Source organism: Gorilla gorilla, chromosome 8 (assembly GCF_029281585.2).
Source record: "Gorilla gorilla gorilla isolate KB3781 chromosome 8, NHGRI_mGorGor1-v2.1_pri, whole genome shotgun sequence".
Lineage (NCBI taxonomy): Eukaryota > Metazoa > Chordata > Mammalia > Primates > Hominidae > Gorilla > Gorilla gorilla.
In genome coordinates this window covers 86,508,466-86,522,757 of record NC_073232.2, presented here as the reverse complement: position 1 = coordinate 86,522,757, position 14,292 = coordinate 86,508,466, and the positions used below count along the sequence as shown (strand labels likewise).

General features: G+C 35.8%; 1 protein-coding gene across 29 annotated transcripts in view; it reads left to right on the top strand.

Moving 5' to 3' along the window:
- Window positions 1-14,292, top strand: part of CCDC7 (coiled-coil domain containing 7) — a 459,676-nt gene that overhangs the window by 158,581 nt on the left and 286,803 nt on the right. For 28 of the 29 annotated variants that reach the window (XM_063710186.1, XM_063710188.1, XM_063710189.1 and 25 more), the window contains 2 exons: window positions 1,057-1,330; window positions 2,251-2,323. In XM_063710186.1, coding sequence (XP_063566256.1) covers window positions 1,057-1,330; window positions 2,251-2,323 — 347 coding nt within the window. The remainder of the gene's footprint in view (window positions 1-1,056; window positions 1,331-2,250; window positions 2,324-14,292) is intronic. The other variant, XM_063710205.1, reaches the window with a different exon arrangement.

Here is a 14,292-nt window from a genome sequence, read left to right as displayed (position 1 = left end):
TAAATCAGGTTTGAGAATGAGATGCTATCCTTAATTTAGGATAGGAAGCCAGCTATTCTCTTTACTTTTAATATGGCAATTTGCTTTATAATGCCACTACAAAAGTCTGTTTGTCATAAATTCTATGTTTTTTTAAACTGTCAGCACTATATATATATATACTTTTTTTTTTTCAGAGCTGTCCTCTCCAACCCACTCCCCTTTTTTATAACCCAAACTTTGCAGTTCAAAATTCATTCTAAACTAACAAACGTAGGATAGGTGGCAGTAGGTACATTGAAAAATTTTTCTTCTGTGAGACCAAACTTCAAATTATTTTAAACACTTTGCAACAAACCTTAGGCAAATTATGTCAACTGGGGTAATAGCTGTTCAAAACAAAATGCATCAAATTCTGTTGCATTTCATAGGACTAGGAAAGGTTTGTTAAATTTTTATATAGTTTGATCACTTAAATTATCATCTAAACTAGAATGTTGGGACAACAAGCAAAAACTGGGATTGTGCATGCAAACTGTGACACCTGGTTACCCTAGTTCTGGAATCTGGAAAGCTGATCCTTTGGCAACTGGTGGAGAATAAATACCCCTTATCTTAAAGAAAACTAACTCAGAGCTTGGGAAATTGACTTTGGTGAAAGATGGTGATCTTTTAATGTCAAAGTGACTGTGGAGATATTTTAATTTTCATTCTGAAATAAAATTGTGGAAAAATAATTTTGGAATAAATGTGACTAAAGGGTAAATCTCCAAGCCATCCTGTGTTCTACTTTGGCTGAGTAAATTTTTCTTGTTCTGTGGCTTATAACCTTGAATAATGATTATATTGGAGTATTTTAAATGATTTCCTTAGTATTATGTATCCCTTTAAATCACAGGACATATGTTACTATCTTCAACTTGTTACCTAGCATCAATTTCATATTGGCATTACCATAAACTAATGAGTAATTATAATTACTTATTTAATATCCTTATATATTATTAAAATGATTCTTCAGTTGCAAATAAAATGGTCTTCACATAATCTAATACCAGATGTTTTATAATTCTAAAGCTCAGAGAAGAAACGATCTAGCCCTGCTATTTCAGATCTTTCACAGATCCTTAAGTCTCAAGATGAATCAGCATTTTTAGAGAGTTCAAATGAAGTTTCAGTTGCTGAAAACCAATCCTATAAATCTCCATCAGAGACCCATGATAAATCACTTACAACAGTATCATCCAGCAAAGAAGTTCAAGATTCACTGTCTGTTGGAACATTGGCTCAAAAAAATGAAACAGTGATATCACCATTCATTTTACCTCCTGTTCTTACAGAAAGTAAAAAGGTATGATATATATAGAAACTTGAAAGCTGTTTATTTCATATTGCTCCTTCAATAAATAAATGCTAACCCATTTAAATGGGTTAAAAATTCAATATTTTCATATTTCAAGAAAATTAAAAGTTTGCCTTTTAACACAACCCACTTTATATTTAGAATGCTGAAAGTAATATTTGGGAATCTAAGTAATATTCTTAACTTATAAAAATTGTTTAATATTGATTAAAAAGTTGTGGGTTACATTTTAGTTTTAATGGTAATATAAAACATATGTCATTCTGAGATAAGGGAAATTTTCATAGTTTTCAGCTTCATCTACAAAAAAAATTTTTATACAATAAGATGATTGTAAAAGCAAACTAATTTTGAAACAATTTTATATAGGTCTCTAAACAAGACCTAGAAAATTTTTAGAATTGCTTTTGTTAAAAAGCATTTAATTAGGAAATTCTCAGGGCAAAAATGCTGGGAAAAAGAGAAAAGATAAAAGGGCTGTACATATTTGACATGTATCCACAATATATTTTTATCATACATTTTATTAAAGTATTCCTATAATAATAATTTTGTAAGCCATTTGAGTTCTTCTAAAGATTAAAACAGACTAAAATATAAATCTAAACAAGAATCTTAATAATTATTAGCACTATTTGCTTAGAACTATTTGCGAGGGAAAAATCACAATATTGCTTGGGCACCCTCCTTGCTATTCAGTGTTCCCAATTGCCTCTCAGGTCCATTAATTGTTCTGACTTTTTAATTTGATACATTCAGGAAATAATGAAAAATACAATGTTTCTGCAATGACATTGTAGATGAGAGCAAAAAGCTAGCTCTTTTTCTCAAAGCAGGTAATTAAATACCAGTCTTGATATATATATGTATATAATTTCTAATTACTTATTACAACTTTTGTTATTAAGGCTGATGTTTCGGAAGAACAATTACAAAAGATGACTGAAGAACAAACTTACCAAGCAGCAGAAAAATCTCAAGGTAAAAAGACTCTGTTTTGGAAGATGAAAATGTGATTGAATGATTATGTGTTCCCATGATATAATTATAAATAAATGAGGGGAAAACATTATTAAATATACAAACAACTTGTTAGGGAGTCACTGGATAGCATACAAATATAACGACAATTATATAAAAATTATCTCGGTGGGCCGGGCGTGGTGGCTCATGCCTGTAATCCCAGCACTTTGGGAGGCCGAGGCGGGTGGATCACGAGGTCAGGAGTTCGAGCCCAGCCTAACCAACATGACGAAACCCTGTCTCTATTAAAAATACAAAAATTAGCTGGGTGTGGTGGTGCGTGCTTGTAATCTCAGCTACTCAGGAGGCGGAGGCAGGAGAATCGCTTGAACCCAGGAGGTGGAGGTTGCAGTGAGCCGAGATCACGCCACTGCACTCCAGCCTGGGCGACAGAGTGACACTTCATCTCAAAAAAAAAAAAAAAAAAAGATTGGTGAGTTATCATTATATTACTTAGAGAGTCTATTTTAACTAAGATCTGTGTAAAGGGGAAGCAATAGCTTTATCTCAAGGAAATAATAGTATGTGGCATTATGAATTCTTAATATGACACCCAAAATTAATCTGAGCATAGCAGGAAAAAAGGTGATTTCTGTATATGTAATATTTTTGCTAGGTTATTTAGGTGTTTGATATACGGTTAAAAGCAAAGATATTTTTTCTTCCTTTCCAACATGTATCATGTTAGTATTCAATCAATATTTTATTGCATTGACCTAAACTTAAATTTTTTTTTTTTTTTTTGAGACAGAGTCTCGCTCTGTCGCCCAGGCTGGAGTGCAGTGGCACGATCTCGGCTCACTGCAAGCTCCGCCTCCCGGGTTCACGCCATTCTCCTGCCTCAGCCTCCCGAGTAGCTGGGACTACAGGTGCACGCCGCCATGCCCAGCTAATTTTTTATATTTTTAGTAGAGATGGGGTTTCACCGTGTTAGACAGGATGGTCTCGATCTCCTGACCTTATGATCCGCCCGCCTTGGCCTCCCAAAGTGCTGGGATTACAGGCATGAGCCACCGCGCCCAGCCAAATTTTTTTATTATTACTATATTTTAAGTTCTGGGATACATGTGCAGAACGTGCAGGTTTGTTACATAGGTATACATGTGCCATGGTGGTTTGCTGCACCCATCAACCCGTCATCTACATTAGGTATTTCTCCTAATGCTATCCCTCTCCTAGGCCCCCACCCCCTGACAGGCCCCTGTGTGTGATGTTCCCCTCCCTGTGTCCATGTGTTCTCATTGTTCAACTCCCACTTATGATTGAGAACATGTGGTGTTTGGTTTTCTGTTCTTGTGTTAGTTTGCAGAGAATGATGGTTTCCGGCTTTATCCACGTCCCTGCAAAGGATGTGAACTCATCCTTTTTATGGCTGCGTAGTATTCCACGGTGTATATGTGCCATATTTTCTTTATCCAGTCTATCATTGATGGGCATTTGGGTTGGTTCCAAGCCTTTGTTATTGTGAACAGTGCCACAGTAAACATACATGTGCATGTGTCTTTATAGTAAAATGATTTAGAATGCTTTGGGTATATACCGAGTAATGGGATTGCTGGGTCAAATGGTATTTCTAGTTCTAGATCCTTGAGGAATCGCCATACTGTCTTCCACAATGGTTGAGCTAGTTTACACTCCCACCAACAGTGTAAAAGCATTCCTATTTCTCCACATCGTTTCCAGCATCTGCCGCTTCCTGACTTTTTAATGATCACCATTCTAATAAATGTGAGATGATATCTCATTGTGATTTTGATTTGCATTTCTCTAATGACCAGTGATGATGAGCTTTTTTCGTATGTTTGTTGGCCGCATAAATGTCTTCTTTTGAAAAGTGTCTGTTCATATCCTTCGCCCACTTTTTGATGGGGTTGTTTGTTTTTTTCTTGTAAATTCGTTTAAGTTTCTTGTAGGTTCTGGATATCAGCCCTTTGTCAGATGGATAGATTGCAAAATTGTTCTCCCATTCTGTAGGTTGCTTGTTCACTCTGATGATAGTTTCTTTTGCTGTGCAGAAACTCTTTAGTTTAATTAGATCTTATTTGTCAATTTTGGCTTTTGTTGCCATTGCTTTTGGTGTTTTAGTCATAAAGACTTTGGCCATGCCTATGTCCTGAGTGATATTGCCTAGGTTTTCTTCTAGGGATTTTATGGTTTTAGGTCTTATGTTTAAGTCTTTAATCCATCTCGAGTTAATTTTTGTATAAGGTGTAAGGAAGGGATCCAGTTTCAGTTTTCTGCATATGGCTAGCCACTTTTCCCAATACCATTTATTAAATAGGGAATCCTTTCCCTATTGCTTGTTTTTGTCAGGTTTGTCAAAGTTCAGATGGTTGTAGATGTGTAGTTTTATTTCTGAGGCCTCTGTTCTGTTCCATTGGTCTATGTATCTGTTTTGGTACCAGTACCAAGCTGTTTTGGCTATTGTAGCCTTGTAGTATAGTTTGAAGTCAGGTAGCATGATGCCTCCAGCTTTGTTGTTTTTTGCTTAGGATTGGCATTGACCTAAACTTTTAAGCAAAATTAAATGGCTGTGGTGGAGGATACAGGAGCAACACTCTTCTATTGTGTTTTGAAGTGGGAATGCCTCTGTTTGACCTGTGATGATCCATTGTCTGAGCTAAATATTCATTATTATCTAAAGATGTTTTGTTTTATCCCAGCAGTCAAGTTGAACTGAATTAATCTAGTTAAAATTTTCAAAATATGAAGTATACGCAACATAAAATATATCATTTTAACCATCTTTAAGTATACAATTCAGTGGCGTTAATTACGTTCACAGTGTTGTGCAATCATCACTAACATCTATTTCCACAACTTTTCATCACTCCCAAAGGAAACTCATTAAGCAATAACTCTCATTCCCCGCATTTTCCTCCATTTTGGGTTGCTGTAACAGAATACCACAGACTGGCTAATATAAAGAAAAATTTATTTTTTACAGTTCTGAAGGCTGGGGAGTCCAAGGTCAAGGGACCTGCCTCTGGCTACAGCCTTCTTGCTGCATCATCCCATGGCAGAAGGTGGAAGGGTGAGAGAGCATGAGAGAGCAACAGAGAGAGGAAGGGGGACAAACTTGGGAGCCTACTTTGTGATAACTAACCCCCTCCTACAATAATGGCATTAATCTATTCATGAGGACGAAGCCCTCATGACCTAATTATGTCTTAAAGAGCCTAACTCTCAACATTGTTGCACGAGGGATTAAGTTTCTAGTATATGAACTTTAGGAGGCACGTTTAAATCAAAGCACACACTGATTTGTATTCTGTAACTGCTGAATTTATATGTTAACTCTAATGTTTTTGTGTGGAACCTTTGAAATTATATATATATATGAATCATCTGTGAATAAAGATAGTTTTACTTCTTCCTTTCCAATTCGTATGGCCTTTGTTTCTTTTTATTTTCTAATTTCTCTGGCTGGATCTTTTAGTACAATGTTGAATAACAGTGATGAAGTGGACATCCTCATTTTTTCCTTAAGAGGAAAATTTTCAGTCTTTCACAATTGGATATTGTTATGGTTTGAATGTATACCCTAAAAGTTCATGTGCTGGAAACTTGGTCCCCATTGTAGCAGTGTTGACAGGTGGGACCTTTGGGAGTTGATTAGGTCATGGAGGCCTTGCCACATGAATAAATTAATCCATTCATAGATTAATAGGTTATCAAGAGAATGGGTCTTCTATAAAAGCCAGTTTGTCTGTCTCTTGTGAGCTTCTTCGCCATGTGATGCCCAGAACGGCCTCAGCACTCTGCAGAGAGAGTTCCTACCAGCAAGGAGGCACTCTTCCGATGTGGCTCCTCAACTTTGAAATCCCCAGCTTTCAGAACTGTAAGAAATAAATTTCTTTTCTTTACAAATTACCCAGTCTCAGGTATTCAGTTATAGCAATAGAAAATGGACTAAGGCAGGTATATTAGGTGTGGGTTTTTGTAAATGTACTTTATCATGTTGTGGAAGTTTTCTTCTATTCATAGTTTTGTGAGAGTGTTTTTTAAACCATGAAATGGTAACAGATTTTGTCACATGCATTTTTTTTGCATCAATTGAGATGAGATGATCATGTGGCTTTTTCCATTGTTCTATTAATGTGGTGTATTATACTCAGTGATTTTCCTAGTTTGAACCACACTTTCTTTCCTGGGATAAATCCTATTTGGTCTTGGTGTATGATTCTTTTAATATGCCATTAGTCCATTTTTCTAGTATTTTTTGAGAAGTTTTGCATCTGTATCATAAGGATATTGCTCTGTATGTTTTTAAAAATAATGTCTTTTTCTGGTTCTGGTATCATGGTAATGTTGGTCTTATTTTGTAAGTTTTCCCTATTTTATTTTTTGGAAGAGTGTGAGGAGGATTGGTGTTAAATCTTCTTTAAATGTTTTATAGAATTCATCAGTGAGGCCATCTGGTCCTAGACATTTCTTTGTTGAAAGCGTTATGATTACCAGTTCAATTTTCTTACTAGTTATAGGTCTGTTCAGATTTTCTTTTTTAAATTTTTAGTTTATAATTTTTTTCTGGGTACATAGTTGGTGTATATATTTATGGGGAATATCAGATATTTTGATACTGGCATATAATGTGTAATAATCACAGTAGGGTGAATGGGGTATCCATCATCTCAAGCATCTATCCTTTGTGTTACAAATAATCCAATTATACTTTCTTAGTTATTTTAAAATGTATAATTAAATTATTATTGACTATAGTCACCCTATTGTGCTATCAAATACTAGATCTTATTCATTCTTTCTGTTTTTGTGTACTCATCCTCGTTTCCCCCACTATGCTTACCAGCCTCTGGTTAACTATCCTTCTACTCTCAATGTCCATCCATGAGTTCAATTGTTTTAATTTTTAGCTCCCACAAATAAGTGAAAACATGCAGTTTGTCTTTCTGTGCCTGGCTTATTTCACTTAACATAATGTCCTCCAGTTCCATCTATGTTGTTGCACATAAACAGGATCTCATTCTTTTTATGGCTGAATAGTCCTCCATTGTGTATATGTACCAAATTTTCTTTATTCATTAATCTGTTGCTGGACACTTAGGCTGCTTCCAAATCTTGGCTATTTCATTATTTTGAATGTTCTAAGACTTGTTTTGTGGCCTAACAAATGGTCTATGCTTGAGAATAATCCATGTGCTGAGGAGAAAAATGTGTATTCTGGTGCCACTGAAAGAAATGTTCTATAAATATCTATTTGGTTTATAGTGTAGATTAAGTACGAGATTCCTTTGTTGATTTTCTGTCTGGAGGATCTGTCTAATGCTGAAAGTGGGGTGTTGAAGTCTCCAACTGTTGTTGTATTGGGGTCTATGTCTTTCTTTAGCTTTAATAATATTTGCTTTATAAACTGTGGTGCTCCAGTTTTGGGTGCATATATATTTACAATTGTTATATTATCTTGCTAAATTTACCCCTTTATCATTACATAATGCTCCTCTTTGTCTCTTCTTATAGTTTTTATCTTGAAATGTATTGTGTCTGATATAAGTGTTGCTACTCCTGCTGATTTTTTTGGTTTCCATTTGCATGGAATATGCTTTTTTTTATCCCTATGCTTTCAGTCTGTGCATATCCTTATAGGTGATGTGTGTTTATTATACTCAACCAATCACTGGATATTGATTTTTTCAAATCTATTCAGCTACTCTGTATCTTTTGATTGGACAGTTTAGTCTATTTACATTCAGTGTTGTTATTGATTCTAAGGACGTATTCTTGCCATTTTGTTATTGCTTTTCCAGTTGTTTTGTGGTCTTCTCTTCCTTCTTTCTTCCCTTTTTGTCTTCCTTTTAGTGAAGGTGATTTTCTCTGGTGGCATGTAGTAATTACTTGCTTTTTATTTTTTGTGTGTCCATTGTATATATTTTTAGATTTGAGGTTACCATGAGGCTTGCAAATCATATAACCCATTATTTTAAACTGATGATAACTTAACACTGATTGCACAAATAACAACAACAACAGCAAAAACAAGCAAAAAGGAAACTAGCAAAAACTCTACACTTTAACTTCATCCCCCTGCTTTTTAACTTTTTGATTTTTCTCTTTATGTCTTATTGTTAACTATGTCTTGGAAAGTTGTTGTAGTTCTATTTATTTTTAATTGGTTCATTATTTAGTCTTTCTACTTAAGAGTACTTTACACATCACAATTATAGTGTTACACTATTCTCTGTTTTTCTATCTGCTACTACCTGTGAGTTTTGTACCTTCAAATGATTTCTTATTGTTCATGAATGTCCTTTTCTTTCAGATTGAAGAACTCTCTTTAGCATTTCTTATAGGACAGGTCTGGTGTTGATAAAATCCCTCAGCTTTTGTTTGTCTGGGAAGGTCTTTATTTTTCCTTTATGCTTAAAGCATATTTTGCCAGATATAATATTCTAGGGTAAAAGTCTTTTTCCTTCAGCTCTTTAAATATGTCATACTACTCTCTCCAGGCCTGTAAGATTTTCACTGAAAAGTCTGCTGCCAGATGTATTGGAGCTCCATTGTGTGTTATTTGTTTTTTTCCCTCTTGCTGCTTTTAGGATTCTTTCTTTATCCTTGACCTTTGGGAGTTTGATTATTAAATGCCTTGAGGTAGTTTTCTTTGGGTTAAATCTGTTTCTATAACATTCTTGTTCTTGAATATTGATCTCTTTGTCTAGGTTTGGGAAGTTCTCTGTTATTATCTCTTTGAATAAACTTTTTACCCCTATCTCCCTCTTTCTACCTCCTCTTTGAGGCCAATAACTCTTAAATTTGCCATTGTGATGCCAATAATGCTTAAATTTGGCCTTTTTGGCCTTTGCAGCTAATAACACTTAAATTTTCCCTAATTTATAGATCTTGTAGGCATGCTTCATTGTTTTTTATTCTTTTTTCTCCTCTGACTGTGTATTTTCAAATAGCCCCTCTTGAAACTCTCTAATTTTTTCTTCTGCCTGATCAGTTCTGCTATTAAGGACTCTGATGCATTATTCAGCATGTTTATTGCATTTTTCAATTCTAGAATTAGGGAAAATTTAATTCTAGAATTAGGAAAAATTAAGTGTGATTAGCTGCAAAGGCCAAAAAGGGCAAATTTAAGGATTATTGGCATCAAAATGGCAAATTTAAGAGTTTTTGTTAGTTTCCTTTTTGCTTGTTTTTTTGTTTGTTTGTTTGTGCAATCAGTGTTATCATCAGTTTAAAATAATGGGTTATATGATTTGCAAGCCTCATGGTAACCTCAAATCTAAAAATATATTAATAGATATACAAAAAATAAAAGCGAGTAATTACTACATGCCACCACAGAATATCACCTTCACTAAAAGGCAGAGGAGTCTCACCAGCACCACCACAGGCCCATGGGGAGCACTGCCAGGGTGTTACCTGTGTTTATTTAAGGACCAAGGGCTCTTCAGTTAGCTTTTGGTGAATGCTGCCAGGCCTGGGATTCACCCTTCAGGGCAGCGGGCTCCCATCTGTCCCAGGGTAGGTCCAGAAATGCCATCTAAGAGCAAAGGTCTCGAATTGGAGACCTCAAGAAAGCACTTGGTGCTCTTTCTCACTGTGAGCGACATAGTACCTAAGCTGTTTTTTGGTTCTTATGAAGGTCCTTTTTTTGTGTAGATAGTTGTTAAATTTGGTGCTCATGTGGAGAGGACTATTTGTGGAAGCTTCTATTTAGCCATCTTGCTCCACTTCCTCTATAGTTCAGATTTTCTATTCATGATTCAGTCTTGGTAGGTTGGTGTTTCTATGAATTTATTCATATCACCTCGGTAATCCAATTTTTGTTTTACAGTTGTGCATTGTATTTTCTTATAATCCTTTTTAGTTTATAAAATTATAATGTTTCTTTTTCATTTCTGATTTTAGTTGAGTCTTCTCTCTCTTTTATTCAATCTAGCTAAATGTCTCAATTTTGTCAGCCTTTTCAAAGAACCAATTCTTGATTTCATGGATTTTACCTATTGTTTTTCTATTTACTTCATTTATCTCTGATCTTACCTTTATTAATTTTTCTGCTAGCTTTGGATTTAGGTTGTCCTTCTTTTTCTAGTTTTTTTAAGGCATAAAGTTAGGTTGTTTATTTGAGATTTTCTTTTTAATGTGTGTCTACAGCTCTAAATTTCATTTTTTGTACAACTTTCGCTGCATCTTATAAGTTTTAGGTAAATTTTTATTTTTGTTTTCATTTGTCTCAAGATGTATATTTTTTAATTTTACTTTAAGTTCTAGGGTACATGTGCATAACGTGCCGGTTTGTTACCTATGTATACATGTGCCATATTGGTGTGCTGCACCCGTTAACTCGTCATTTACATTAGGTATATCTCCTAATGCTATCCCTCCCTGCTCCCCACACCCCCCGGCAGGCCCCAGTGTATGATGTTCCCCACCCTGTGTCCATGTGTTCTCATTGTTCAGTTCCCACCTGTGAGTGAGAACACGTGGTGTTTGGTTTTCTGTCCTTGCAATAGTTTGCTGACAATGATGGTTTCCAGCTTCATCCATGTCCCTATAAAGGACATGAACTCATCCTTTTTTATGGCTGCATAGTATTCTATGGTGTATATGTGCCACATTTTCTTCATCCAGTCTGTCATTGATGGACATTTGGGTTGGTTCCAAGTCTTTGCTATTGTGAATAGTGCCACAATAAACATACGCGTGCATGTGTCTTTATAGCAGCATGATTTATAATCCTTTGGTTATATACCCAGTAATGGGATGGCTGGATCAAATGATATTTCTAGTTCTAGATCCTTGAAGAATTGCCACACTGTCTTTCACAATGCTTGAACTAGTTTACAGTCCCACCAACAGTGTAAAAGCATTCCTATTTCTCCACATCCTCTCCAGCACCTGTTGTTTCCTGACTTTTTAATGATTGCCATTCTAACTGGTGTGAGATGGTATCTCATTGTGGTTTTGATTTGCATTTCTCTGATGGCCAGTGATGATGAGCATTTTTTCATGTGTCTGTTGGCTACATAAATATCTTCTTTTGAGAAGTGTCTGTTCATATCCTTTGCCCACTTTTTGATGGGTTTGTTTGATTTTTTCCTGTAAATTTGTTTAAGTTCTTTGTAGATTCTGGATATTAGCCCTTTGTCAGATGGGTAGATTATAAAAATTTTCTCCCATTCTGTAGGTTGCCTGTTCACTCTGATGATAGTTTCTTTTGCTGTGGAGAAGCTCTTTAGTTTAATTAGATCCCATTTGTCAATTTTGGCTTTTGTTGCCATTGCTTTTGGTGTTTTACACATGAAGTCCTTGCCCATGCCTATTTCCTGAATGGTATTGCCTAGGTTTTCTTCAAGGGTTTTTATGGTTTCAGGTCTAACATTTAAGTCTTTAATCCATCTTGAATTGATTTTTGTATAAGGTGTAAGGAAGGGATCCAGTTTCAGCTTTCTATGTATGGCTAGCCAGTTTTCCGAGCACCATTTATTAAATAGGGAATCCTTTCCCCATTGCTTGTTCTTGTCAGGTTTGTCAAAGATCAGATGGTTTTCAATGTGTGATATTATTTCCGAGGGCTCTATTCTGTCCAACTGGTGTATCTCTCTCTTTTGGTACCTGTACCATGCTGTTTTCGTTACTGTAGCCTTGTAGTATAGTTTGAAGTCAGGTAGCATGATGCCTCCAGCTTTGTTCTTTTGGCTTAGGATTGTCTTGGCAATGCAGGCTCTTTTTTGGTTCCATATGAACTTTAAAGTAGTTTTTTCCAATTCTGTGAAGAAAGTCATTGGTAGCTTGAAGGGGATGGCATTGAATCTATAAATTACGTTGGGCAGTATGGCCATTTTCACGATATTGATTCTTCCTATCCATGAGCATGGAATGTTCTTCCATTTCTTTGTATCCTCTTTTATTTCACTGAGCAGTGGTTTGTAGTTCTCTTTGAAGAGGTCCTTCACATGCCCTTTAAGTTGTATTCCTAGGTATTTTATTCTCTTTGAAGCAATTGTGAATGGGAGTTCACTCATGATTTGGCTCCCTGTTTGTCTGTTATTGGTATATAGGAATGCTTGTGATTTTTGCACATTGATTTTGTATCCTGAGACTTTGCTGAAGTTGCTCATCAGCTTAAGGAGATTTTGGGCTGAGACAATGGGGTTTTCTAAATATACAATCATGTCATCTGCATCTGCAAACAGGGACAATTTGACTTCCTCTTTTCCTAATTGAATACCCTTTATTTCTTTCTCTTGCCTGATTGCCCTGGCCAGAACTTCCAAAACTAAGTTTAATAGGAGTGGTGAGAGAGGACATCCCTGTTTTCTGCCAGTTTTCAAAGGGAACACTTCCAGTTTTTGCCCATTCAGTATGATATTGGCTGTGGGTTTGTCATAGATGGTTCTTATTGTTTCGAGATATGTCCCATCAATACCTAATTTATTGAGAGTTTTTAGCATGAATGGCTGTTGAATTTTGTCAAAGGCCTTTTCTGCATCTATTGAGATAATCATGTGGTTTTTGTCATTGGTTCTGTTTATATGATGGATTACGTTTATTGATTTGTGTATGTTGAACCAGCCTTGCATCCCAGGGATGAAGCCAACTTGATCGTGGTGGATAAGCTTTTTGATGTGCTGCTGAATTGGTTTGCCAGTATTTTATTGAGGATTTTTGCATCGATGTTCATCAGGGATATTGGTCTAAAATTCTCTTTTTTTGTTGTATCCCTGCCAGGCTTTGGTATCAGGATGATGTTGGCCTCATAAAATGAATTAGGGAGGATTCCCTCTTTTTCTATTGATTGGAATAGTTTCAGAAGGAATGGAACCAGCTCCTCTTTGTACCTCTGGTAGAATTTGGCTGTGAATCTGTCTGGTCCTGGACTTTTTTTGGTTGGTAAGCTATTAATTATTGCCTCAATTTCAGAGCCTGTTATTGGTCTATTCAGGGATTCAACTTCTTCCTGGTTTTAGTCTTGGGAGGGTGTATGTGTCGGGGAATTTATCCATTTCTTCTAGATTTTCTAGTTTATTTGCGTAGAGATGTTTATAGTATTCTCTGATGGTAGTTTGTATTTCTGTAGGATTGGTGGTGATATCCCCTTTATCATTTTTTATTGCATCTATTTGATTCTTCTCTCTTTTCTTATTAGTCTTGCGAGCGGTCTATCAATTTTGTTGATCTTTTCAAAAAACCATCTCCTGGATTCATTGATTTTTTGAAGAGTTTTTTGTCTCTATCTCCTTCAGTTCTGCTCTGATCTTAGTTATTTCTTGCCTTCTGCTAGCTTTTGAATGTGTTTGCTCTTGCTTTTCTAGTTCTTTTAATTGTGATGTTAGGGTGTCAATTTTAGATCTCTGCTGCTTTCTCTTGTCGGCATTTAGTGCTATAAATTTTTCTCTACACACTGTTTTAAATGTGTCCCAGAGATTCTGGTATGTTGTGTCTTTGTTCTCATTGGTTTTAAAGAACATCTTTATTTCTGCCTTCATTTTGTTATGTACCTAGTAGTCATTCAGAAGCAGGTTGTTCAGTTTCCATGTAGTTGAGTGGTTTTGAGTGAGTTGCTTAATCCTGAGTTCTATTTTGGTTGCTCTGTGGTCTGAGAGACAATTTGTTATAATTTCTGTTCTTTTACATTTGCTGAGGAGTGCTTTACTTCCAACTATGTGGTCAATTTTGGAATACGTGTGATGTGGTGCTGAGAAGAATGTATATTCTGTTGATTTGGGGTGGAGAGTTCTGTAGATGTCTATTAGGTCCACTTGGTGCAGAGCTGAGTTCATTTCCTGGATATCCTTGTTAACTTTCTGTCTGGTTGATCTGTCTAATGTTGACAGTGGGGTGTTAAAAATCTCCTATTATTATTGCGTGGGAGTCTAAGTCTCTTTTTAGGTCTCTAAGGACTTGCTTTATGAATCTGAGTGCTCCCGTATTGGGTACATATATATTTAGGATAGTTAGCT